The 27,752-nt window shown below is 32.0% G+C and overlaps 2 protein-coding genes across 4 annotated transcripts in view; one reads left to right on the plus strand and one right to left on the minus strand.

Annotated features, from left to right (window-relative positions):
• LOC126883135 (acetyl-CoA carboxylase) overlaps positions 1–27,752 on the minus strand; it is a 465,330-nt gene that overhangs the window by 312,973 nt on the left and 124,605 nt on the right. Inside the window, exon 1 of one of the 3 annotated variants that reach the window (XM_050648384.1) lies at positions 3,551–3,852. The exons of 1 other annotated variant lie outside the window; for it this stretch is intronic. In XM_050648384.1, coding sequence (XP_050504341.1) covers positions 3,551–3,638 — 88 coding nt within the window. In that variant the 5' untranslated portion in view covers positions 3,639–3,852. Of the gene's footprint in view, positions 1–3,450; positions 3,470–3,550; positions 3,853–27,752 lie in introns of those variants that run through there. One more of the 3 variants, XM_050648388.1, reaches the window with a different exon arrangement.
• The window catches only part of LOC114343388 (uncharacterized), an 81,927-nt gene continuing 58,186 nt past the window's right edge, over positions 4,012–27,752 (plus strand). Inside the window, exon 1 of the mRNA XM_028294204.2 lies at positions 4,012–4,452. Coding sequence (XP_028150005.2) covers positions 4,373–4,452 — 80 coding nt within the window. The 5' untranslated portion in view covers positions 4,012–4,372. The remainder of the gene's footprint in view (positions 4,453–27,752) is intronic.

Consider the following 27,752-nt stretch of genomic DNA (forward strand, 5'->3'; position numbering starts at 1 on the left):
TCTAAAGTATGCAGAGCATCTTCAGGTCAACGGTTACAAGTCACTAAATGATTCGGATACAAGGAGCTACTTCCTCAGTATTCATTAACATGATATTTCTGCTTAAGTTATGCTAACGGGATATGGTGGAATAGATGGAGAATGTTGCAAAGGTAAACAAGTTTATGGGATTTGGGAATTCTTGAGGGTGAAGAGATAGTTGGTGAAAGACAACCAACAAATCTGTGCCTGTTATTTTGTTTGTGAAGTAAACTACAGTGAATGTCATATATACAATTTTTTTAAATGTGATGGTTTTAACGATTTTTATTTCTAATTATTAAAAGATTTTGTTTTTATTTATATTTATTAAAAGACTTCTATTTATTAGTGTATGTGTTAGTGTAAGATTGACAACGTTTGGATCAAAACGGGTCCTAAAAAGGGAACTAACTCATTTTTGTAAATTTTACAAAAAAAAAACAAAGTGGAAAAATTGATAACTTTAACTTAAAACCAATACAGTTAAACAAATGCAGTGCTCCTGACCAATCTTAAATTCCCACATTATTTGTTGTATCGTCTTGTGTCCTTTGTTTTATTTTAATTTTGATGTGAATTTACTTATTTATTTATTGACGAATTTTAAAACACAATGTAGATATACCCCCAAAATATATTTTATTACTATTCCTCTCTTCTATCTGATTCAATAGTTTAATATTTCTTCACTGCTTATATCATTATAACATAGTATCAATTTACAATCAATTACTTTCAACTGAATTTTAATTCCTTCCTTTGCTTTTCTACTCTAATTCTCCACCCTTTAATTTATATCTCAACTTCATGTACCTACATTGTTGTATATCAATTCACATATATTACTGTTTTATTATATGACTGCTAATTTACTCTTTTAGCTACAATTTTTAAGCTTTCCGATTTGTCATTCCTTATACGACCACTACTCCTCTCATTAAAACATCAAGGAGTACTGACCTTAACAATTTAGGATAGAGCTACACATCCATATCTAACATACATATTAAATATCGACCCGTTTTGATCCAAACGTTGTCAATCTTACACTAACACATACACTAATAAATAGAAGTCTTTTAATAAATATAAATAAAAATAAAATCTTTTAATAAATAGAAATAAAAATCTTTAAAACCATCACATTTAAAAAAATTGTATGACATTCACTGTAGTTTACTTCACAAACAAAATAACAGGCACATATTTGTTGGTTGTCTTTCACCAACTATCTCTTCACCCTCAAGAATTCCCAAATCCCATAAACTTGTTAACCTTTGCAACATTCTCCATCTATTCCACAATATCCCGTTAGCATAACTTAAGCAGAAATATCATGTTAATGAATACTGAGGAAGTAGCTCCTTGTATCCGAATCATTTAGTGACTTGTAACCGTTGACCTGAAGATGCTCTGCATACTTTGGAGAGCGAAACCGGTCGTCGGAAGTTACAATAAATGATTGAGAGTACGTCTGACTTTTACTGCATTTAAAACAGAGAAGATTTACAGAACAATCTTGAAATCCTAGAAGAACTATCAAACATAAAATATGAAATTCAAAACAGAGAAAACAAAAACAATGATAACTTCAAATACGAGGAAGACACACGCAATAGAATTAGATGGGAAACAACTAGAGCAAGTGGAACATTTTAAATACCTAGGAGTAATAATTGAATCAAATGACGACCAGGAAGCTTATTTAACACTATGAAAACAACATATTTTGGGAAAAAATAGATACCGGAGAAAGTAAAAACGGCAGTCGTTAGATCAGTAGTTAGACCCACAATCATGGATACAGCAGCGAGACATGGACACTGACGAAAAAACAAAAATCCAGTCAATGCTATGGAAATGACGTTTCTGAGGAAAATAGCAAACAGAAAGAGAACAAACAAAATACGAAACGAAACAATTAGACAATACCTAAAACTAGAACCAATCAATTAAAAAATAGTAGAGGGACAACTTAGATGATACGGACACGTGTGTAGAATGTCGAACGAGAGACTAACAAAACGAGTGTTCGAAACGAGAGTGCAGGGGAAAAACAAAAGAGGAAGACCAAAAGTTATGTGGGTAGATGAAATCAGAAAAGAAGTGGAGAAGAATTGACATTGGAAAGTGCAAGAAACCTAACACAAGATCGGAAAGCATGGAGACAACAATGCCAAACTCAACTCCACCAACCTTCCAATATGTCTGAAGGTGGGAAACAATAAGTAGAATGTAAATTTATAGGTTTTTATCGCTAAATATCCCACCTCCACTAGTTTCATTTCTTTTTATCTCACAACTTGATGTGTTTTCCACCTCTTGCGTTATTTTGCCGGTTATTAGTGCGATCATCACTGTATACTCTTCAGTTAGTACAGGCCTGAGCCTCAGCTTCAAGAAGATAAAATGGATGCTGATAAGCAAAAAAGCAACAACCTGCTCGATCGTTACGGATAAACAACATACTAATCGATTATCCAGTGGAAAATAGGCAGTAAGCGTGGGCCAGGCAGGAGAAGACACTCGTGGCTAAAGAATTTCCATGTTAATAGCCAACGTTCGCAACGGGCAGGGCGCTTAAAGAAGAAGAAGGGGAGTGGTCTGAGAACTGGACAACGTCCACTTTGGTCCCTATCTTCAAAAAAGGAACTACGCCAGACTGCAGGAACTACAGCTTTAAGGTTCATACGCAAGTAAGCTTCTACTTCATGCAATCCATTATCAGAAGAACAAGCGAGATTTGTCCCAAGATGAGCACAAAAGAACATTTATCTTCTAATGTCAGGCAGCTAATCGAAAACAACTCGTGAATATAATAATATGTAGTACCTCTATGCCTGTGTGCTTTATGGATTACACAAAGACCTTCAACAAAGCGAAATGGCGGTATCTACGGTCAATAATAGCTGAGATGGGGCACCTCACCACTTAACACTTAAAGACATAAGACAGTACACATAAAACGAGAAAATAATAAGAGCACAGAAAAAAATAAACAACACATTCCGGTAATTTCAGAACAGAAGCCGGTGTCAGGAAGGGCTGCATAATCTCTCCAACTCTGTTTAATATCTACAGCGAATACATTATGCGAAAGGTACTAGACATTTGGAGGGGTAAAATATTCGTTCCATAAAAACACCTACTTTAAGAAAGATAGAGAACAATTCCACAATGTCATAGAACAATTCACATAACACTGAAGAAGGACACGTGGGAATATGGGAATGAGATTTCTCAGAAGAGTTGAGCATTATAGGGCCTGATAGACGGAGAAAATAAAAAACGAACACAGAACACAATGAAAACAACATACAAGCAGAATAAATCAAAATCTACTACCTAAACAAATACTAATTACAAACCGAAAGTGAAAAGGTGCATAGGATGCCCCTTTAGAATGTAGAAAATCTAGATAATACTTACTGTTTAGGACATTTAGGTTAAGGACCAAAAATTAAGGTTTTCAGTTAAAGTTTATAGGTTAATAACAACAGCCTCTCAAAGAAAAAAGTTATAAACTTACTGTTTTCGTAAAATAAGTTGGCTTTAATAAAGTAGAAGATTAATCCAATCGCGGAAGCTGCAGTGAGAACGTCAAACCACGAGAACATTCACAGCCGCGCGAGAGTAATCACTAATTGCAAAAACCGATTCAAAACTTACAGATAAGACAGCTATACTCTACAAGCGATTTTCTGTTTATAATTATTTTCCTATCATCGAATAACCTTGCTGTGAAGAACTTTTGTCCAAAATACCCTTGATTGACATTAGCTTGCGGAGATCCAACGAAAAAAGCGTGCTCGACCTGTGATAACGAGTGATATTTTGTTATAAAATCGTATGGCAATGGTATGAACATACGATTGGAATTGATAATAGGGTATTTGTTATCGTTCAAAGCGATAATTTAAATAAAATTGTAGGTACTTAAAACGTACACACTAGTTGAATTGCATAATTACATACATTAATGAGACACTTGAAATACATTTTTGATGCTGAAAGTGGTTCCTTTTTGAAGTATCACATATGTTTAACGGTGATACTCATTAAAAGATACAAAAGAGTTTTGTATACATACCTATAAGTACCGATGATCGGAAGACAATAAGACGAAAAATAGAATGTACGACTATATTATTTTAAAAGACCTCTTTGGCTGGTGGTTTTAATAAAAAAATTAATAAAACTGTCTCTTTAATAAAAGGACTTTGAAGAAAAAAGACAGTGGTAAATTGTAAAGTCTGAAGAAATACCTAAGCAAACTTGTGTTGGCATTCATGCCGGTGACCAAAAGTGAGGAATTGAAAGTGACATTAGCTCGTCTTGGAAAACAAAATATATGGCTCAGGAGATAGCGTTGGACAATCCTGAGCTCAAAGCCAGTCGCGAATGGAGTACCACGAGTGACTCTCACAGTTGGTAAGGAGTTCAAATAGTCTGTTCTGCAACGTGCTGTCATATTAGCAATGTCTTATGCTTCTTCTTTATGTGTCGTCTTCTACCAAAAGTTAGTGACCATCAAACAAATAGGTTTCTCTGTTTTGTGTCGGTATTTGGAACCGTTTTTTTAAGTTTATCAGCCAGGATTTTTTTTTCTGGTCAAATCTTCTGCAGTTCCATGAAACTACAGTGAAACCTCGATAAGTCGGATTAATCGGGACCTCGGCCGATCCGGGTTATCGAAAATCCGGGTTAGCCGGAGAATATGGTAAAAATTAATAAAATACATATAAATAAAAAAAAATATAAATTTTTTTAAGAAACGCTTTTCTTTAGTTACGAGTGAATAACATTAAAAATATTATAAAAAAATCAACTAAAAAGCTAAAAATAAAAAAAATTGAAGAAATCTAACACATTCGTCAAAGAAAAGTGTGGCGCGTCTTCATCGAATAAACGGTTTTCGCCCCACGTTTTTCTTTAACGAATGTATTAGATTTCTTCAATTTTTTTTTATTTTTGGCTTTTTAGTTGATTTTTTTACAATATTTTTAATGTTAGTCACTCGTAACTAAAGAAAAGCGTTTCTTAAAAAAAATTTTTATATTTTTTATTTTTTACTTTTTAGTCTTACACTTTTCAAACAGTAAAATATATCGTCATGTTTATTAAAATATGCATAAAACATATGATGTACAAACATGAAAAGTAGTCGGAATCAACAAAAAATTTGAAACTTTATTGTTTATTAATGAAGCATAACGTAAACAATTAACGTCAAATTTTGTACAGTTCATGTATTTAGCTACAATCTGTAAAAGTTTCAAGTTTCTTCATTGTAAAAAACAAAAGAATTTAAGCATTTTGCGTTAAAATCGTTTTTTATTTAAACAATTATTAAACATAATTTTTTTTATTAATTATTCTTGTATTGTTCCCGCGAATGCATATGTCTGCAAATGTTTAGTCATTTACATTGAAGAAAAGGGAGTCAAATTACCGTCCAAAGATTTGACCCAAACGATTGAACTAAAGAAAAGCGTTTAATTAATTATTACGCCAAAACGAATTCTAATGTTAATTGTAGCACAAAACGTCTCTACCGGTGGTTTTTATAAGACTACGATAAAAACCCGAATTTTTTAATTCGAATTTTGGTTGAAGTTTTGTTTCGTATCGTATTGAAATTTGACACGAATAAGCGCCGATTTTTATATAAACAAATATATGAGCATTCAAAATTTGAAACCTTATTGTTTATTTATGAAGCATAACGTAAACAATTAACGTAAAAAGTGAAATTATGTATAGTTCATATCATTAGCTACAATCCGTAGAAGTTTCAAGTTTCTACATTGTAAAAAGCAAGAGAATTTAAGCATTTTCCATTAAAATCGTTTTTTTTTATTTAAACAATTAATAAACATAAAAAAAATTATTGACTATTCGTGTATTGTTCCCACGAATGCAAATTTTCATTCATTTGCATTGAAGAAAAGGCAGTCAAATTAACGTCTAAAGATTTGACGCAAACTGTTGAACTAAATAAAAGCGTTTAATGATAATAAACAAATACACAATATAATTGCAAAAACATAAAATAAATATGCACAATACATCTAAATGACGTACACAGTTGTCCACAGTATTATTTATTTCTTGGTAAAAAACTCAAGTAAAGTGAAAAAATGTTTGTTTTGTCTGATCAAAATCAGGGTTAGCCAGACTTCCGGGTTATCGGAGGCCGACTTATCGGGGTTTCACTGTACCACTATAATCTACACCTACAGCATAAAAAAACGGCATTACTGTGACAACATAGACATGGCACTCATTCAAAAACTGTGGTCAAATGAAGGTAAGATAACAGGACTAAATATTATGAATAGGAGCTAATTACGGGTACATCAGATACCAAAATTCTTCTTCTTTTTGTGAAGACATGACTCTGTCTGTTGTTCAATATGCCTCCAGTAGGTTGTCATTCCATCGTTTTCGTGGTGTTCCCACTAATCGTCTTCCTATTGGGGAACCGTCTCTCGCCATATTTACTACTCTATTTGTTGTCATTCAGCTTCTATGATCGTTCAATTCTACTCTTCTGTTTCTTACCCAGTCCTTGATACCAGTACTCCACCTTGCATCTCCGTATCGCATATCTGTACTTCTAGCTATGTCCCATAGTACTTTGCCATCGATTTTTGTAAGGGTTTCTGCTGTTCTAATAGGATTCCTGTTGTTCCTAGCATTATTTTTGTTCTCTCTATGTCTATATTCACTTTGATCTTTCACTTCTGTTTCGGGCTTTCCCAGGGTTGTTTCGTTTTAAACATTTTGTTTTAAACATGTTTTAAACATGTGTATATGTTTAAAACATGGTTTTTTTTCATTTTCTTTATTAACCCGGGAGCAGTCGCGCTCACTTATGTCACGTAAGTATTCGCGCGTAGAGAAAAAATCTCACAATACGAATTTAAAGCAAATTTCTATTTTATACTCTTTTTATTTACTTGTTATGTTAAAAATGTATAATTCTAACAATTTTAAAGCTAATTGGTTCTCACCAAAGCCATAAATTCCACACAAAAAATAAAAAAATAAAAAATAAATAAAAAAACATTAAAAAAAATTCCCACGCATTACTACAATCTTTATCGAGACACTTACGAGTGGAAAATTATGTTGCAAACTTTTTCATCGATTTATCACGGAAAAGAATAAATGTGAGATTTTTTCTAACGGCGCGACTGATCCCGGGTTAAAATAATAAATAAATATGAAAAAAATTATCAAATACATTATACAAACTTTTTAACATACAGATTATTTATTTATTAATAACCGAAACTTAACATAAATGGAAAAACTTAAAACATTTTGCATACAAGAGTTAATAAATTTCTCAAAACTGTTCCAGTCTCATAGTAATCTTGTAATCTAAAATTAGCAATCTGATATCACGTCATCACTGATGCAATTAAGCTCTTTAAAAATTAAAACCAACTTAGTAGCTTTGACATTGCCTAGCCGATTACGTAGTTTGGAATGGTAAACCGTATGTTGAGGAGAAGAGTATTTCTATGTTGGGTGACGATGCATTAGCTGTGTGGAGCTGTTGAGCAAGTTCCAATGCTGTAGTATTTATATTTTTCATAGAACGCCACCATGTCTGTGGTATTACATTCTAAATTAAATGTTTAGAAAACATATATGGTGTAAACGGTACACACTTTGCCTGGTAATTAATAATAATTGGCAATGCTCCTGGATGATAATATATGGATTTTAGGTTTATTTCCACTAAAGCGCTTATCAAGCAAATTTGCCAAAAAACGAACCGGGGTCAAAGCCATTTTTGCATGTTTCAAAAAAAAAACACTCAACACCACAATAGCTATTTGTATAACAAGGGAGGAAAGTGCTACTTTTCCTCCCGAGAATGAAGTTTACTGCAGTAATCATTCAAGGGAGGTAAAGGGATTTCACTCCCATGTTATACATATGGTTTTTCCACCTTCCTCAAATAGCAAGTCATTTTTTATTAGAACTAAAATAGAAAATTTATTAGAACTAAAACTAACAAGTAGGTACAATATAACTGTCAACTGTCAAATATAAGTCAATTTATTAATGTAAACATTGTTAAATCACATTAACAATTTACTGTTTTTTACCATTCTGCAAAATACAGAGTGTTTTTAAACAAACGTTAAAATGTATAGATACTTACGTAATAGAAAATAGGTATTATACAGGGCGTCAATAAGTTATATTTCATGAATGAAATACCATGACGTCACTTTTACTTTTCCTCCCTAGGGAGGAAAAGTACAACTTTCCTCCCTACAATCAGGTCCGGAAAAGTATACTTTCGGTAGAGGTAGGTGGAAAAATAACTTACAGTAGGCGTTATTACAATAGCCAACTTGCAATGGTAATTTATAAATAGTAAATAGTCTGGAGTTCCCCAGGCAATAGCTCCTAATTGCAATTGGTTTTCTTATCTATTAGGTTAAAGAAAAGTTAAAATCAAAGTTATTAATATTATGTTTAAGAAAATATGATTTAAACAGTGTTTTTTCTACATTTTATTTGTTTAAAACATAAAATTTAAAATAAACAAACGCATGTTTAAAACAAAAAAAATGTTTAAAATAAAAAAACATGTGTTTTAAACATGTTTTATTTGTTTAAAACATAAAATTTAAAAACAAAATAAAACATGTTTAAAACAAGAAAAAAAACGTTTAAAACAAAAAAAAAAACATGTGTTTTGTATAGAATTAAAAAACATGTTTTTTTGCAACCCTGGGCTTTCCGTAGCTACAGCTAGATAGTGTTTTATCTCATCCTCCAGCTACAATTTACATCTTAGTAGATTTGCTCTTATAACCATACATTTTGTCTTTTAGGAAAATTCATGTTAATGTAGTAGTTAGATATGTATGTTTGTTGTATTCTAGTGATTTCTCTTACACTTGCCTTATTTTAAACGCCGTCCACACTCTCGCCGAAGTCGATCGAGGTTCAACAAGTACGAGAGTGTAGACGGCCACCTTGTGTAACTTTGCCTAACTTCGTTCTACTTCCGAAATCTGTCGGTCTGGCGCGTCCGAGTCAAAGGGATCTTTGTCGGTATCGCACCGCTTGTATGTGTTCCTCGCGAAGTAGAACGAGTGTGTAGAGAGGCACTTCGGACAACTTTGGCGAAGTAACTTCGCCGAGAGTGTGGAGCCCGTTTTAAATATAGCTTCGGTACATGATCTAAAACTAAAACGACTAAAACCTTGTTGTTCTTCTGTTAATATTATAATTTTGTTCAGTTTATTTGTTATCACTTTGGTTGTTAACTTTAGTGTTGTGTTTAATAAGTTAATTTCTCTATAGTTCTCCGTGGTTCCGATATGTCTTCCTTTTTGAAGAGAGGTATTAGGATGTGATCTCCATTCCTGTGGTATTCTATTTTTTTCTATTATTTTTTGGATTAGTTTTTCCAAATGTTTGGACATATCTGTCCCCCCGCACTTTATGAGTTCATTCGATATTATGTCCTCTCCTGGTGATTTTCTATTTTTTAATTTCCTTAATGCTTCTTTTACATCTGCTTCTTCAATGTTTATTTCTTCGTTTGTTGTCACTTCAGGTGTTGGTAGTTCGTTATCGTCACCTTTAGCAAACAGAGATCGAAAATAGTCTGCCCAAGTTTCCTTCTGAATGTGTTTCGTTTTTATTAGTTCGTTCATCTCTTTTCTTTGTCATTTGATGATTCTCCATATTTCTCTTTGTGTTCCGTAGAAGTCGTGTTGCATCTGTTTTGAGAAGAAGGGTTGGCAAAAACCAAGGTTTTTTCGAAAAAAACCAAAAATACAGGTTTTTTGGTTTAAACCAGGTTTATTTGGTTTAAACCAGGTTTATTTGGTTTAAACCAGGTTTCTTTGATACAAAGTACCTATAATAATTCTAAAAACTTTAAAAATGATTAATGCCCGGTTGCCCCAACAGATCTTAAGCTTAAGTCGAGAATATCATAAGAATTAAAATAATATAATTATAGTATATTACAATAAGAATACCATAATATAATAATAGATATAATTGATAATAAGGTAAGAACCTAAAATTATGGTGCAACGTAAGTGATACTCAAGGAGGCCCTATCTATAAGTAGAGCTTAGCTAAGCTGGAGCTTAAGATCTGTTGGTGCAACCAAGCATAAATTATTTTATAAAATTAACTAATAAACAATGAAAAAAACTATTAAGACAACTTTTATTTTTATTTACACACACAAAAAATTAATATAACAAAAAACATCGTCAAACGTTATAATATTCAAAATAACTAAGTTCAAAACTAAAAAATAGAAATTATTTTCTTAATTTTCTTCATTTGCGGCAGCTGTAGTAAAAACTTCAAATAAAAACACCAGTTTGGAGGCTCAGTAAAAAAAATAAAAATAAAAAACCAGATTTAAACTAACTGGTTTTTTAAGAAAAAACCAGTTGGTTTAAACCTGCCAACCCTGTTGAGAAGCTACCCCAGTGTTTTCTTTTTATTTTTCTGACAAAAGTATTCGTTTCATTTCTGATTAGTCTATTGTGTTTGTTGTGTTCTGTTTTGTAAAAAAGCTTTGTTCTTTTCTTCACATTTAGTCACTTCACATGTCTAAACCATGGCGTTTTCTTTTTATTTAATGTTAGTGTTCGTTACTTTCCCCTCTCCATTTTTAAGTTATTGTAATAATTGTTCTTTTCTAATTAATATTCATAGTCCAAATCCCAAAGGCAAAACAAATGATCTGTGAATGATCTGAAGGTGTTTGCTCTCGTATTGGTCAAACAACTGATACATTATAAGCGGCATTTTATAGATAGATAAGACCTTTATCGACACTTAAAAATATATGATCTCTGTTTATAAACAAATATAATTGATTTTATGTTGTAAATTTATATTATTTTGGTTTTATTAACATTTTATATAATAACCTATGTAATTAAACATATTGAACGCAAATGAGGTTTAAACGTTACGAAATTTGCGGGATCCGTTTCAATTTATCCATTCGTCTATTTCAACATCTTTAATTTTATTTTAAAAAAGAAAAGAACGAATATAATATGTACAAAATATAGCATACAATTTGACAACAGAGCAAAATGAAACAACAGCAATTTTAAGAAGATACATCAGCAAAGTAAGTACACCGCATAACAAATTCTAATTCTTCTTCGGTTTTTTCCCATTATGAGTTCGCCGTTCTCGTCCTCCACAGGACTCTATTCTCCCAGTCACCATCTCTGAGGTCTCTATCTATCATAGCATTTCTTATGTGAGTCTTCCATCTCATAGCAGGTCTTCCTCTCCGTTTTCTTCCCGGCAGATCCCAGTCCTATATTCTCTTTGGCCACCTGTGCTCTGGCATTCTTTGTACATGTCCGTTCCACTACAGGGCTTTGTTTTCCAACTTTCTTGTAATTGAGCATTCTACTTCTATTCCGTTTCATATTTCCTCTGTTCTTATTCTATCATACCTGGTGATTTTTAGACACCTTCTCATAAACTCCAATTCAACTGTTCATACTATATTTCGTATCTTTGTTGTCATTGGTCATACTTCCGTTCCTTATAGGGTAATATTCAGCACTAGATCCTTTTTTTTTCGGTTAGAGTGTTGTTCCATATCACTCCATGGAGTGCATTCGTGGCTTGTTTTCCCCGTGCTATTTGCATTTCTATATATTTCATACAAGTACTAATTAAAGGCGGAAAATTATACATAAACAACTCTGTCTATGGGTTCCGCAATGGTATGGGTACCAGAGAGGCATTATTCTCCTTCAACGTGCTGACACAGAGATGCTTGGATGTTAACCGTCCTCTTTACCCCCTCCCCCCTCCCCTACCCTCCCCTCCAAGCACAGGTAGGTTTTCTTCCTATAGGTCTACAATAACTAAAAAAGTAGTCAGCTACCTGGATCTTTGAGTGTCCCGAGAAAATCCTTATTGCCCTGGACTATATTTAAAACTGGATACTCTTTGAATTATATGACCATCAACATATAACCGTGAATCTTGATGTGCCAAACGGCTAAACACCATGTGTCTGTTTTATAGACTACAATAAAGCGTTTGATAACGTAAAATAACGTAAAAATGGAAATAAAGAGAGGAGTCAGGCAAGGCTGCATCACCTCTATTATTTAACGCTTATTCTGAAGAGGTAATGCGAGAAACTCTGGAAGATGAAACAGTCGACGTAAGAGTAAATGGAGTCTTAGTTAACAACATCAGATATGCAGTTGATAAAGTAATAATAGCTGATAATTTACAAGACCTGCAAAGACTCATCAGTAAAATAGTAAGGTGTAGTAGGGAGTACGGACTCTCTCTCAATATCAAAAAGACGAAGTTTATGAAAATTAGTAAAAACAACCATAATACTAACGAAATCTTGATAGTAGAGGGCCAGCAGATCGAAAGAGTAAAAAAGTACACTTACCTAGGAACACTTATAACAGAAAATAATGACTACACTGCAGAAATAAAAGTCAGAATCAAAAAAGCACGTTTAGTGGAGTCAATGAAGGTTTTCACCTCCGATTTCGTTGAACCTCCATCGATTTTCATGAAAATTGGTAAGTATGTAGAGGATACCTCAAGAATCAAAGGTGACATGGTGCCAACTTGCGCTTTTACCCTGAGGGGGGGATGCCACCCCTTCTCGGGGGTGGAAATTATTTTATTAAAAATTTGTTTTAAAATAGTTTTTGAGTTATTAAAGATCAAAAGTTTTGATTTTTCCTGAAAAAAATCCATGTTTTAAAGCAGTTTTTCATAAATAACTCAAAAACCATAAGTTTCTTTAAAAAAGTTGTTATTACCAAAATCGAAGATAATATAAAAATAAATAAGCTCCTTATTCGAAAAATCCTTTATTACATACACAAAGTGAGTTATATGCAATTGAATGTATATTTTTTCCGCGAGTACTCAAATCTTAGTATTCAAGCTCAAATAACAGGAAAACGATGCACTTTGTTAAATATAGATACTAAACATTTTAATAAAGTACTTAAAGGTAACTATCAAAAAGCTATATAAGAAGTCGATAGCAAAAAAATTAAGCAAGTTATGATGGAAATAAGAGGACCCTTTCAGATTTTTTAGGGAAGAATGAAAAATGAAACATACGTCATTTCCACAATAATTAAAATTTATAGTAACCCATTTAAAACTTTATTTATTTTAACATGAATAATAACTTCAACAATTTTGACCGGTTTAGAATGCATATTTTTGAAAAAAAAAATACGATTAAAAAAAATTAGAATTTTTCAAATTTTCGTGAATTTCATTTTCTTTTGATAATAACTACAAGAATACTCGATATACTTAAAAAAATGGTAGAGAAAAAAATTTTAGTTTTAACTTTATTTAAGCTTTTTCTTTTTTTAATATTTTTTTACGACAAAAAATAACCGAGATAGAAACATTTAAAACCTAAATTTTACTGCGAGAACCATGTAACCGGGGCCATTTCACCTTGTATTTAAAAAAAAAATAAAGGATTTAGAAAATTATGTTTAATACAGTGTTATAGACCGTTTACTTAGATCTGTAATGGTTTTTGGATAAATCTCATATTTCAAAAATTAACTGAGTTATTTTTAAAAAACCAATAACATTTTCTTTGAAAAAATTTTATAGCGGAGATTTTGTATGTATACAGGTTGTGGGAAGTCCAATTAGTCGTTTGTTGTAGGAGATACGAAAAAAGTTTATCTGGGTGAGATTGGGGCATAGATAATATCAGAATTTAAATACATTTCCAAATATACAGGGCCACCCATATTGACAGGGTGAAACAAAATTATCTTTTGTTTAATGGAACACCCTGTATATTTTTACATTTTTGGATTCTCCTCTATGTTTTATTTCTTAAAATATCAGGTTTTGTGATGTTATACGAAGTAGTTTAAAAGATAATTACGTTTTTTTTTCAAATTTCATAGCAATATTCACCCCCTGTATAATTGTAGTGATTTGACATCAGAAAATCAATTTATGTTCAAGTGATTTTTAATATAGTCTATTATTGTTAAAAATTATTAATCTAGCAAAACGTTTAATTTTAGCTAATACAGGGTTGGTCGAAACTGAATGAGTGTTTTCTCAAAGTTTGAGAGTATGAGTTTTCTCAAACGGAGCAGCCTGTAATGAGCATTATAATGAAATGCTATTGTATGGCACTTTATTATTTCCCACCCTGCCAGTGAGAACTGAATTTATTATTGAAATCCCTAACTTTATGTCTTTAATTATTTTAAATATTGTAAACGATTACAAAACAATCAAATTCAATTGAAATGAATAACCAGTGTATATCTTCCACATTTACTTCATATTTAACGTAGCCTGTACCATAAACATTGCACAGATTATTATCCCTGTATAGCAACGATATACCATGAATGTGAATTCATACTTGAGAAATGTCCTATATCCAGTCTCACAATAAAAAGGGATTCTTCACACATAATATATATGCAGACAAAATCAGCCAAAGTGATTTGCGATATCTAATTAAAGGCCGTACCAAGTTGGTTTTGTTGAATATAGCATAAAAGCACGACGATACTTTAGTGATAAGCGTATTTTTCGTAGTAGCTATAGTATGTTGTTTTATATTATGTATTACCTATATTAAAAAAATGCAAAACAAACAAAAATTCTGCTTTTCTTGTAGTTGTTTTTTCGTATAGATATTGTTTTATATTGTAGTGTTTTAGTATGTTCCGTTTGTTTGTAGAATTATATTTAATTAGATTTGCTTTAATTACTAAAATAAATAAATTTTCAATTATATTTTATGTATTTGTGGAAAAGGAAACCTAGCATTAGCGGCCACATTTCTATAACGGCCAATTGTTTTCTGTTTTTAGTGGCCGTTATTGGCAGGTTTTACTGTACCAATAATATTTTATTAGATTATGAAATATTATTTAAATAAAAAATTTATAAACTTGATAAAAGAAAGTTTGCTTAGAATTTACTCCTCTATCTAATTATGGGGTTATTTTTAATAAAATAGTGTTCACCCATGAGAAGGGGTAACATCCACCCCCAGGATAAAAGCGCAAGTTGGTACCACATCATTTTTGTTTCTTGGGGTATCCTCTAACTACTTACCAATTTTCATGAAAATTGATGGAGGTTCAACGAAATCAGGGGTGAAAACCTTCAGTGACTGCCTTTTTGGAAATATAAAAGAATAATTTTTTTCGTTATTGTCGATTTGCTAATTTTCTGATTTTTGGTTGCTATAAGGTTTGAAAAATTAATAAAAATTATAAATCATGCACATAAATGTAAAAAAAATATTTATTTTACTTAATTAAACGAGATAGCTTGAGCCAGAATGCTGAAATCTGCATTTTTATCATTAAAAAAAAAAAGGTGGATTTCACCCCTAAAATGCAGAAAGCGCAACTTGGTGCCATATCACTTTTGTTTTTTGAGGTATCCTCTAACTAATCAACAATTTTCATGAAAATCGATGAAGGTTCAAAGAAATCGTGGGTGAAAACATTCAGTGACTACACTTTCAGAAATATAGAAGAATAAGGTTTTCGTGATTTTCGACTTGTTAATTTTCGGATTTTTGGTTACTATAAGGTTTTAAAAATTAAAAAAAAAAATGTAATTCATGCACATAATTATAAAACAAATATTTATTTTTCTTAATTAAAGATTACTTGCGCCATAATGCGGAAATCTGCATTTTTTACAATTTAAAAATAGGGGTGTATTGCACCCCTAAAATGCAAAAGCGCAAGTTGATGCTATATAACTTTTATTGCTTGAGGTATCCTTTAACTACTTACCGATTTTCATGAAAATCGATGATGGTTCAACGAAATAGGAAGTGAAAACTTACAGTGACTGCACTTTCAGAAATCTAAAAAATAATTTTTAAAAAATGGGTGTATTTCACCCCTAAAATGCAAAAAGCGCAAGTTGGCACTATGTCACCTTTGTTCCTTGAGGTATCCTTTAACCACACACCAATTTTTATGAAAATCGATGGAGGTTCAACGAAATCTGAGGTAATAACTCATATCCACCTTCATTGACTCCACTAGTTCTAATTTTATGAAAATGATAAAGGTCCTATCTAGCAAAGATTTAACATTAGCTCTTAAAGCACGCCTAACAACATGTTACGTATATGTACAGTGTACTATACTATGGAGTGAAATCATGGACGTTAAATGTAGACACCATGAGACGACATAACGCCTTTGAAATGTGGACCTATAGAAGAATTATGAGGGTTTCCTGGGTAGATAGAGTTACGAACAATGAAGTACTTAGAAGAATAGGTAAAGAGGAGGAAGTTGAACTTACAACTAAAAAAAGAAAGCTACAGTATCTCGGACATGTGATGCGGGGCGAGAAGTATGGCATCCTGCGACTCATAATGCAAGAAAAGATAGATGGCAGAAGAAGCATCGGAAGAAGACGAATTTCATGGCTAACGAACCTGAGAGAATGGTTTGGATGCAACTCAAAATAACTATTTAGAGCTACTGCCTCAAAAGTTAAAATCTCCGTAGCGGAGATGGCACCTGAAGAAGAAGAAGAACTCTGTCTACACACCCAGTGAAATACTTAAAATAGAACAAACAAGCGAATTTATACAACAAAGCTGTTGTGGTCCATGCAACCTCCTGTTCAAACCAAACAGACGGAAAACAAAAAAAAAATTCAGTCTGAACTAGGAAATCTAACCAACTGTCCTATCAAAACAGGAAAGCAGGAAAGGGATATTCTACCTATGCTATAACATATGTAACTGATTATGTATACAAAATGCTTGATAACAGTTTTTCTACATTAGCTATTTTCTGGATCTATCCAAGGCATTTGATACTAAGATATTAACAGCTGTTGGATACTTTGAAATATCTGGGAATAAGAGGTGCACCACACTTACTATTATGTATAAAGTTACTTAACTAATAAGACGCAAATGGTCAAAATTAATGACACAACTAAGAGCCAAGAAAAAATTCAATATGGTGTGCCTCGAGGTACTATCTTAGGTACCATACTTTTTATTATGTATATTGCAGGAATGGAAATAAATGGTAAAATTATCTGTTTTGCTGACCATACAGTTATTCTCTAGACTAGTCTAGACCACTATTTCTTGGAACGAACTGAAAAAAATTTTAGCAGAAAGAGAAGACTTTACGGAATTAGATATAAGGAAGAATCATACATATTCAAAAGTAGGAAAAAATAGGATATGGTATGCAAAACTCTTATTGTATATTTCGATATGTCAGCAATATTCTTAATTTATCTGACTTAAAAACTGTATACTATTCATTGATAGAATCTCGTCTTAAGGGGGTAGGCGCAAAATCTTGGTCCAATGCTATTTAAATGCATTCATTTTTTTCGAATCCTGAGAAAACTAATAGGTATCTTTGAAAAATTTAAACGCAGAATGAAATATTACGTTATTAACGAGAGCCGAAAGTACCTGAAAACTTCTATAATGTTTATAATAAGTTACAGGGGTAAAAAAAAGAGAAAATTTAGTGTGATTTTTAATTTCAAATATTTTATTCGAAAGAAACATTTTGATTATTCTAAGGGACTTTCGGCCCTCGCTAATAATGTAATCTTTCATTCAACGTTTAAATTTTTCAAAAATACCTATTATTTTTCTCAGGATTCGAAAAAAATGAATGCATTTAAATAGCATTGGACCAAGATTTTGCGCCTACCCCCTTAAGACGAGATTCTATCAATCAATAGTATACAGTTTTTAAGTCAGACCAAGATTTTACGCCTACCCTCTTAACCCCGAAACTAGCCCGAGATAATTCGTCTTGCACTTAATGTATCTACAATAACCAACCCGAGATATCTCGTTTTGAGCTATTTAGTGAAAAGGACATCGCACACATCTTATGGAAAATATAATGTCACTCAAATTCAATAAAACTTATACGAATAGATTCGTTTTAAATTAACTGTCAATTCTTATCATTGCGCCAACTCTTAATTATGATTAATTACGGCGCAAATTGCAATTAAAGTTTATCGAAATCACATTTTTGGAGTCTATACACGTGTCAGTTATAATCACTATTGCTCTGGGTGCTATTCAAAACAGCTTAAACCCCGCTGGGCCTAAGCGGATTAGTGAAACTATTATAATAAAATGCTTAAGAGCTCGAGAAGATTTATGAACTAACTATAATTTGGGTATTTTAAAATATTTTTTCTCTCTCTAACTTATGTACCTACCCATTTGATTTCAGATTGATTTATATCAATTTCTGCTCTTATTATTGAAAATTAAGAGTTGGCGCAATGATAAGAATTGATCGTTAAATTGAAACGAATATATTCATATAAATTTTATTGAATTTGAGTGACGTTATATTTTCCATAAGATGTGTGCGATGTCCTTTACGCGATTTTTTTCGTTCTTTCGAGCTAAGCTTTCGGAATTTGAACGAATTTAGACGGAGTAGTTGTTATAAGGTTTTATGGGGGGGGGGGCTTGTAAACGATCTCAGTCTGTAAACAACACGTGCTGCGTCTGGTTGTGAATACGTAAAGACATTTTATAAAATTGAATCGTTATTTTATTCATTATGAATTCTAGCCAGGGTAGGAAATATTCAGATGGCAGTTCTGAGCAAGATATATCCGCCGTATTCTCCTCCGGAGTGAAATGTTATCAAGTGACTCTTTTGTTGTCTAGTCTGCTTTTAGATGAAAAACGTACATACAATGCTCTATGCAAGGTAGACAGCAAACCCTTTTGCTCGCAGGTTTAGTGATGAGCGAGACTGGTCTTGGTCTTGCGGTCTCGGTCTTGCCTTTTGGTTTGCAAGACCAAGACCAAGACCAAACCTTGCAAGACTACTCAAGACCAAGACCAACCTGCAAGACTCTTGCACTTTTTTGCGAAATTGGTTTTTTATTATTTAACTTTATTTTTTTAGTTCAACAATATATACTGACATTGTAATAAACCTTAAACAATATCGAATTTTTAAAATACATAATATTTTGGTTATATTTTTAAGTCGTTTTGATTAAGTCAAACGGTTTGCATTTTCTAAACCTTCAAAGTGTACAGAAGGCAAGTTTTCAAAAGGTGACAGTTCAAGGACATTTGAAATTACTTGTAAGACAAAAAATGTAATTATACATATGATATTATGTAGATAGGGTAATCCAATTAAAAAAAATGCCATTAAAAACGGTTTTTATGTACCAGTAGTTTTCGCTTTTTTGTCTAATAAAAATACTGACACTTATTTCAATTCTTTCCGCATAATCGAGGAAAAATGTAGGTCGTTAAATTTAAAATTATTACCAAAAAATATCATAATAGATTTTGAAAAGGGATTCACAATGCTGTGAAAGCATTGTGGCCTGAATAAAAAATAACTGGTTGTCGATTTAATGTGTCAAGTTTGGTATCGCAAAATCCAAAGCTTAGGTTCAGTTTCTGAATATAATGACAAAAATTCCGATACGGGGAAATTTTTAAAATTATTTTTTGGATTAATTTTTTACAATCAACGAAAGTGAGAAGTTGAATTATTTGTGAAAATCCCGGATGGCAAACGCGTAAAGAATTTTACTGATTTCATAGTTGAAAACTATTTGGAAGAATCTAGGTTTTCCCCAGAAAGGGCCAGTACTACAAATAGTATGTGCCGCACTTGAAATGCATGCGAATCATTTCAGTGTGTTTTAAATTCTAGTTTTTACTACACACATCGGAATATTTTGAACTTTTTAAATGTCATAATGGGCATTCAATCCAAAAATATGCGAATAACTCGTTTTACGAAAGCAATGTAGTTTAAATAAAATTAAAGAACTGCAAGATAACAAATTACAGAATTAAGCGTTTATAACTCCCCATTAGGTTTAGTTATTATGTTAGGTATATAAATAGGTATGGTAAATATACATTATATTATGCTATTATAAATATACATGTATATTATGCTATTGAATGTATAAAAAGCAGGTTGTGTCTCAATTCAACTTAAAACTGAAATTTGAAAATAAACCTTTATACTTATTTGAAACATACTTTTTAATGAAATAATTAGGTAAATGTATAATGTTAAAATTGGTATCCGTTTGAAACTACATTCTACATTCTTTTAAAATTTTAAAGGAAAAAATATAGTTCTTCACATTTTATTTATTTCAATGTACATTTTATTCGAAATTGTTTGGTTATTACTACCAAAAAGCAAGACCAGCAAGACTCTTGCAGCAAGACCAAGAACAAGACCGGCTAGTGCAAGACCAAGACCAAGACTGCCTTTTAGCTGCAAGACCAAGATTAAGACCAAGCTTGCAAGAACAAGACCAAGACCAAGACTAGCCTGGTCTTGTTCTTGTTTTGCTCATCACTACGCAGGTTATTGAAGGATATATTATTTATCTAACCAAAACCCATCAGCGAGATATCTCGGTATAGTTATTATACATATTTTCAACCGTTAAAAAAATAACACAACAAAGTAAAAAATCAACATTGTATGACATTTTTGAATTCTGCAAGAAGTGAAGAAGCAAGTGCATTAATAAAAAAAATCAGTTTTTTGGAATAGTTTTTGGAGAAATAAATGGCTCGTTAAGGGGTTAAGATATGCAAATCTAGCATGGAGTGGAACATACGCTTCGCATTTCAAGAAACTTGAAATATTTCAAGGGATATTTCTGAAAATAATGCTAAATAATTAAAACCTATTAATACTTATCTAAAATACTTCACCAAGAAGAAAATCTTGGGATCATTCTTATATTAAGCGTCGTTTTCACGCTACGTCTTATTGTACGTTTTGTGTGCCATGCAAAACGTACGACAAAACGTACGTTTTGTGAATAAACGGATTTATTTTTTTCGATTCGACAAGACGTACGTTTTGCTGTTTTCACGCTACGTCTTATTGTACGTTTTGTGTGTCGACAAGACGTACGTTTTGCTGTTTACACGCCACATTATAAGCGTCGTTTTCACGCTACGTCTTATTGTACGTTTTGTGTGTCATGCAAAACGTACGTTTTGTCAATAAGCGGATTTAATTTTTTCGATTCGACAAGACGTACGTTTTGCTGTTTTCACGCTACGTCTTATTGTACGTTTTGTGTGTCGACAAGACGTACGTTTTGCTGTTTACACGCCACATTATACACTGGACAAAACGTACGTTTTGTCGTAAGTTTTGCATGACACACAAAACTTACAATAAGACGTAGCGTGAAAACGACCCTTTTTACACTGGACAAAACGTACGTTTTGTCGTACGTTTTGTGTGTCATGGAAAACGTACGACAACACGTACGTTTTGTTCAGTGTATATAAAGAAATGAAATGAATCGAAATGAAATCCAAGGTCAGATCGAAGATATGATGGGAAAAGCATAAGCGCCGGACTCCACGTGCGATTTGTAGTCGCGCGATTGTTTTGTTGCGAAGATTGAACACCTTGTTTGAAAAACGTTAATATGTATCTGTACACTTGACAAAACGTACGTTTTGTCGTACGTTTTGCATGACACACAAAACGTACAATAAGACGTAGCGTGAAAACGACCCTTAAGACTAGAAGGAAACGTCATGACTCATGACTGTTAAAGTTCCTAATGCAGAAAAATCTATTGGGAAACATAATTATACATACTTTGTTCGCAAAATAATTAATTGTTTATAAGAGATGTATAAAACGTAGATAAGAAAAATAAATTTATTTAATTTGGTCAAAACAAATTTTTATCGTGTATCTTATGTATGAAGAAACTGGAACTCTGTTTCCATTATTTTTGTAATATTATGATTATCCAAATCATGCCAAGGCTTTTGTGAACTTTTATTTTGTTAACCCAGATATGCCTTAAATCTACGCCTTATAGTACTATGATCACATAATTTTAATAAAATAAATGAGAGAGAGAATCCCTGTGCAAAATCTTTGGTCCTTCAGGGAATTCCTTTCATGTTTATTTATTTCCTTAAAAATTTTACAGTATGCTAATAATACATTTTTAACCATAAAAGGAAGTATCCATAGTTCACAAATGTGGTCTAGAGGTAAGTACTCGACTCTAAGAATGTACCACAAGGTTTATTAAAAAGTTAAATGTTAAAAATCTTTATTGAACGCGTTTCGGTTCTACAAGAGCCATCATCAGCAATATACAGGAAATACAAGACAAACTGACCTACAATGTATAATTGAATTAGATATGAAAAGGAGGCACATGAAGAAGGAGAAGGTTCAAGAGGTTGCCCATCCGAAAAGAGCTCCTAATTTTTAAAAAAAAAATGTTTTAACAAATTGTAAATATACTTTTTTTTTTCGGACCGTACAAAGGTTTCTTTTATTAGGTTTTTTTGGATTATTGTGAACAAAAAAGTCTCTTATAATTATTGTTCTCTTAAAGTTGATCGATTTAGAGTTCTAAACAACTTAAAACTGAAAATAAAACACGAAAAATGAGGACTTTCAAGACTCAAAACCACAAGTTAAAAATATTATTTTTGAACTGACCATGTACTTAAATTCCAGATCAAACCTTGTTCTATGTTGGGCTTATTTTATTGAATTAAAATTTTATTGATTACATTTTATTTAATTTAATTATTAAAACACGAAGTTTTAAAATAAAATAAGTCCAAAATCCTCATAGGGAACTGATAGAAGAAGGTTTGAACTTAAATTTAGGAACTTGATGATTTCAAAAATAACATTTTTACTTATGTTTTACATTTTTGAAAATCGAGATTTTTCGATTTTGTTAGTTTTAAATTGTTTTTAAATAACTCGAAAACGATCAACTGCAGAGAAAAAATATGAGAGACCTTTTTTGTTCAGAATAATCCAAAAAAAATGTAGCGACAGAAAAAATTGAGTTTTACAATTTATTTAAAAATATTGTTTAAATAAATTAGGACCCCTTTTGACATGAGCGAGCTTTAGAAACTTATCCTGGGGTTATGAAAGTTATTAAGAGAAAAAATCTCATGGGAACATTTTTTAGAACGAACCCGAGTTTTTCGCCTTTTCGTGTATCCACTCACTATTGTATAGGTCTGGATCCCGCGTATGAAAAAAAAGTTGATTAATAGCAAGCTGAAAATTTGTTAATAGCTTAAGGGTGTCTACTCGGACAAACTTTGATATATGGGAGCACTGAAACAGCGGAAGTTTTAATTTTGGAGCAGGTTAAAAATTTGGAACGGTCAGACCACGAAAACGGCACATGTATTTTGTCCGACAGAACAGACTTAAACTCTCCGAACAGAGATTAAACTCTCATGCAAAAATCAGACTGCTATTTATCACCAAATGGGCGTTTTAATGAGTTGAACATGTGCCGTTTTCGTGGTCTGACCGTTCCAAATTTTTAACCTGTTCCACAATTAAAACTGCCCCCGTTACAGTGTTCCCATATATTAAAGTTTATCCGACTAGACACCCTTAAGCTATTAACAAATTTTCAACTTGCTATTAATCAACTTTTTACTTTTTTTTTCATACGCGGGATCCAGACTTAGTACCCTTTTTGAAAGTAAATAAACATTTATTATTATTTCAGTCTATTTCCATTTTTTGTTTCATTGTTAGTGTAATAATATTTATACCGTTACCATAACAAAGTGACGAGTTAATTTTCTCAAGGTGTTTAATCATCAATGAAGTTGATAATAATTATTATCGGTGCGAAATTGAGTTAGTCCCATCATACTTGCCATTACAAGATTTATATGCTATATTGTTTATCACTTATTTATGTACCTTGGATAATTTCGACAAAAATAAATACTATTATATAATATAATAATCGCAGTTGCATGATAAAAACAAAGATAAACTCTTGTTGTACTCGTAAGTACATAAATACTGCGCAAAATAATACACAAGAATAAAATATATCTTATTATTGGTTGAAAGGTGATAAAATATAAATATTGATTTACAAAAAAAATGTAAATTTTTGGGTAATGTTTAGAAAATGATTACATTTGATGGAAATAAATATTGGTGAGTGGTGGGGGGTCAAACTGTTTTTTATGGCGTGTTTAAATTAAATATTATTTTATATGGGTTTAAACCACAATCGATTGTAATGAAAATGTCATTTTATGTAGTTAATTATAGATGGTGCGTCTCTGACTCTATTAACTTCTTCTATCTAATCAGCCCTAAACATCCATCCTTGGACATAGGGCTCCTCTTCCTTCTTCCATGCCTCTCTATCTTAGGCATTTTGCATCCATTTTGACCCGCGGCGTGTTTCTTTAGGTCTGACCATCGCATTTGAGGCCTTCCCCTTTTTGGTTTGTGATTCCACGGTCTCCAATGTATAATCATCTTAGCCCATCTTTCATCCTCTTGCCTTAGGGTTGGTTCGCGAACTTCCATTTAAGCTTTGCTACTTGGGTTGAGACATCTCTCACTTTCGTTTTGTTGCGGATCCATTCGTTTCTTTTCCTGTCTGTTATTTTAATGTTAATGTTCAGCTTTTGTCTTTCCATAGATCTTTCTGTCTTTGCTATTTCTTTTCATATTTTCTTTTATAAACGTCCAGGTCTGAGAGCCATATATGAGGACAGGGAGTATTTACATTTATTGAAGAATCTTGTTTTTAGGTATTGGATGTATTTTCTGTTATTTAGAATATAAGACAGTTTTGCGAATGATGACCAGGTCGGACGGACAGACAGACAGGCAGCCTAGGTCAAATTTCTCACCTTAGTACCATCCTTGGATTATAAGCTTTCATTCGACACCTCATTTGTCATCCTACTTGTTATAATGACGGAGGAGTTGTGTTTACGGACAGACAGACAGACGGACGTGGATAATTCAAAGTTTTCACATTTTTTCAAAATCGGGTTCAATTTAAACGTTTTTATTATTATATTATTCTTGTAGGTACATTTAACATTGATTGAAATTATGAAAGAAATAAAAAAAAGTATGGCAACACTGTGACGCACAACCATAAGAATCAGATGTAGGTTACATAGGGTGCATTAATATACAACCTGTCCTTCTTTTCTTTATTTGTTCGGTCTGATTTTCTTTATATAATGCGGGCTTTGTGTTACTTCTTGTGTGGTGTTTGGCTTGCTTTTGGACAGGATACCTACTACAATAGAAGAATAGAGGGAAGTCGAAGAACAAATAATCGAAACTCTCACACACAATGGATTACAAAACACAACAATGGACAAAATTAAAAATTTAATTTTCAACACTCACATCTGCGATACACAAAAACACACAGAATTTGATACCCCTATGCATTGCTATGACCCATAAGATCTAGAGAAATTGTTTTCATTGTTTGAAAAGAAACATAACGTAAAAAAAATTCAGGTTATAAAATCTTCCCAGAATTTTTCAGAATAATACTTTTCTTTTTTTGAGAACGATTTCCGGAGTGGAAATCGAAATGTCAAACATTAGTTAAATAAAAATGAAATTTTCTTTACACGAATAATAATTTTGGGTTAATCTCATTTAAACCTAATACTTAAATTAGACATGCCACAAGAAAACAATTTCAAATCGTTACAATAGGGCTTTTCAACGCTACTCATTTGTTTCGGGCTTTTGTCGTATGTCATATAATATTAATATATCTACGTCATACATCTTTGGTTTGTATAACTGGTATATACCAATAAAGTATGACGTAGATATATTAATACTATATAAATATGTCAAATGACAAAAGCCCTAAACAAATCGTCGGCCTAATATGAAAAATGCATAAGTCCAAATTATTCAATTTTAGACTTTCGATGGCATCTGTTAGCAATAGCATTATCCAAAAGCTATGTACGGCTCTGTTTTCTTCTAATATAGTTTACCAGATTTTGCTAAAATTGTAAAAATGAAATCTACATAAGTCCATTAGTTTTGAAAACCATATGAAATCTGCACAAGGCCCACAAGTTCGCTCGTGTTAGTGGCCAAACCGTTTAAACGTATCGATGCTTTTCTGATGTTTATACAATAAAAAGTCTTTTCATTGTAAACGGGTGAGTACCTACAGTGAACAGTACAGTACCTACCTACCTAAAAAGCTAAAAAGCTACTTATGCAGTTACGGTAAACGGGTGAGTACCTACAGTGAACAGTACAGTACCTACCTACCTAAAAAGCTACTTATGCAGTTAGTTTTTGTCTCTCCTGTAAAATCAGGTATTTTGGACTTACACTTTTCACATTAGGCCGACGAAATGAGAAGCGTTAAAAAGCCCTATTCGTTCTGAGCTTCGCTGGTATTGCCAACTAGTGAATTACTAACGCAATTTCGGCTGGAAATTTAATGAGAAAAGAGAAAAGTATTGCGAATAATAGCAAATAATTATTGTCTATTATATGATTTTAATGAAATATATATTTTTTAAACAGTTTAATTGTATTTTATGTAATTAATAGCCCGATCAGGGAACACAAAATTTTACGAAAACCTCCAAAAAAATAAAGGAAGGATGAAAATTTGGAAATAGGTAGTTGAAATTGTCTATTATTATATAAGAAAAAGTTTACAATTCTACATCCCCTCCATTTTACAAAAATTGGGAATTACGGGGTGAAAAATATTTTCTCGTGAGTGAAAAAATATACGTTCAAAATAGGCCCGGAATTGGATAAAATGACTAATTCTAAGCAACTTTTGTTCTATAGAGTTTTTCACTAAGTCAATACTTTTCGAGTTATTTGCGAGTGAATATGTTCATTTTTAACAAAAACAAAACATGTTTATGGACGGTTTTTCGCAGATAACTCAAAAAGTAAGTACTCTAGCGAAAAAATATTCTTAGTAAAGAATATAGCTCATAAAAAATTGAAAAAAAAAATGGTGTACGCGTGAGGTATGCAGGCCCAGTATAAGCAGAGTTGTAGCTAATGAAAAGTAGGTTCTTCTTCGTCAATTTCCAAATCGAATATTTCAATGAGAAATAACCAAAAAACAGGACACTTTTCGGGGAAAATTCATTACAACTTTTGTAAAGTGTTTAACATTAAAAATAAGTGAGTTACGCTCAAAATATTGTTGGTCCCTTTTATTTTTTGGTACAAAAATCGCGAAAATCACCCCCTAATTAGCTTCCCACATAAAATTAATCGTAACCGCTTCACAAGTTACTTTACTTATGTATTGTTTATATTATCTATAAGTTTCATTGGTTCAACGTGCTCAGTTTTGAAAAAAATTGGGTTTAAAATAAAACTTTTTTTTTAATTTTGAAAAAAAAAATGGAATTGTTTATGGAATTAACTTAAAAATTATTAGTAATACCAAAAATCTTACCTAAAGAGTAATAAAATGTACGTTTTGCTTTTCTGAATATTTTTCCTTTTTTGTTTTCTTGTTATACTAAAATTGATTATGCTATGGCTGTTATATGTATAATAATAGACAATTTCAACTACCTATTCCCAAATTTTCATCCTTCCTTTATTTTTTTTTGGGGTCAGGTTTTTCTTTGATCGGCCTATAAACTAATGCTGGAATATTAGTTTACTTCTTTCCTCCTTCAGATAGTTTCACAATTGTCGTGTAGATGGCGCTAGATTAATAGACTTATTATATTACAAAATGTTAAAAAAAAACAAATTTCAGTATTTAAAACGTAAGTATATTTAAGGTACAAATATATGCCACGGCTTTGGCCAACTAATATTTTTTTATTA

This window comes from Diabrotica virgifera, chromosome 4, assembly GCF_917563875.1.
Source record: "Diabrotica virgifera virgifera chromosome 4, PGI_DIABVI_V3a".
NCBI classification, from domain to species: Eukaryota; Metazoa; Arthropoda; class Insecta; order Coleoptera; family Chrysomelidae; genus Diabrotica; species Diabrotica virgifera.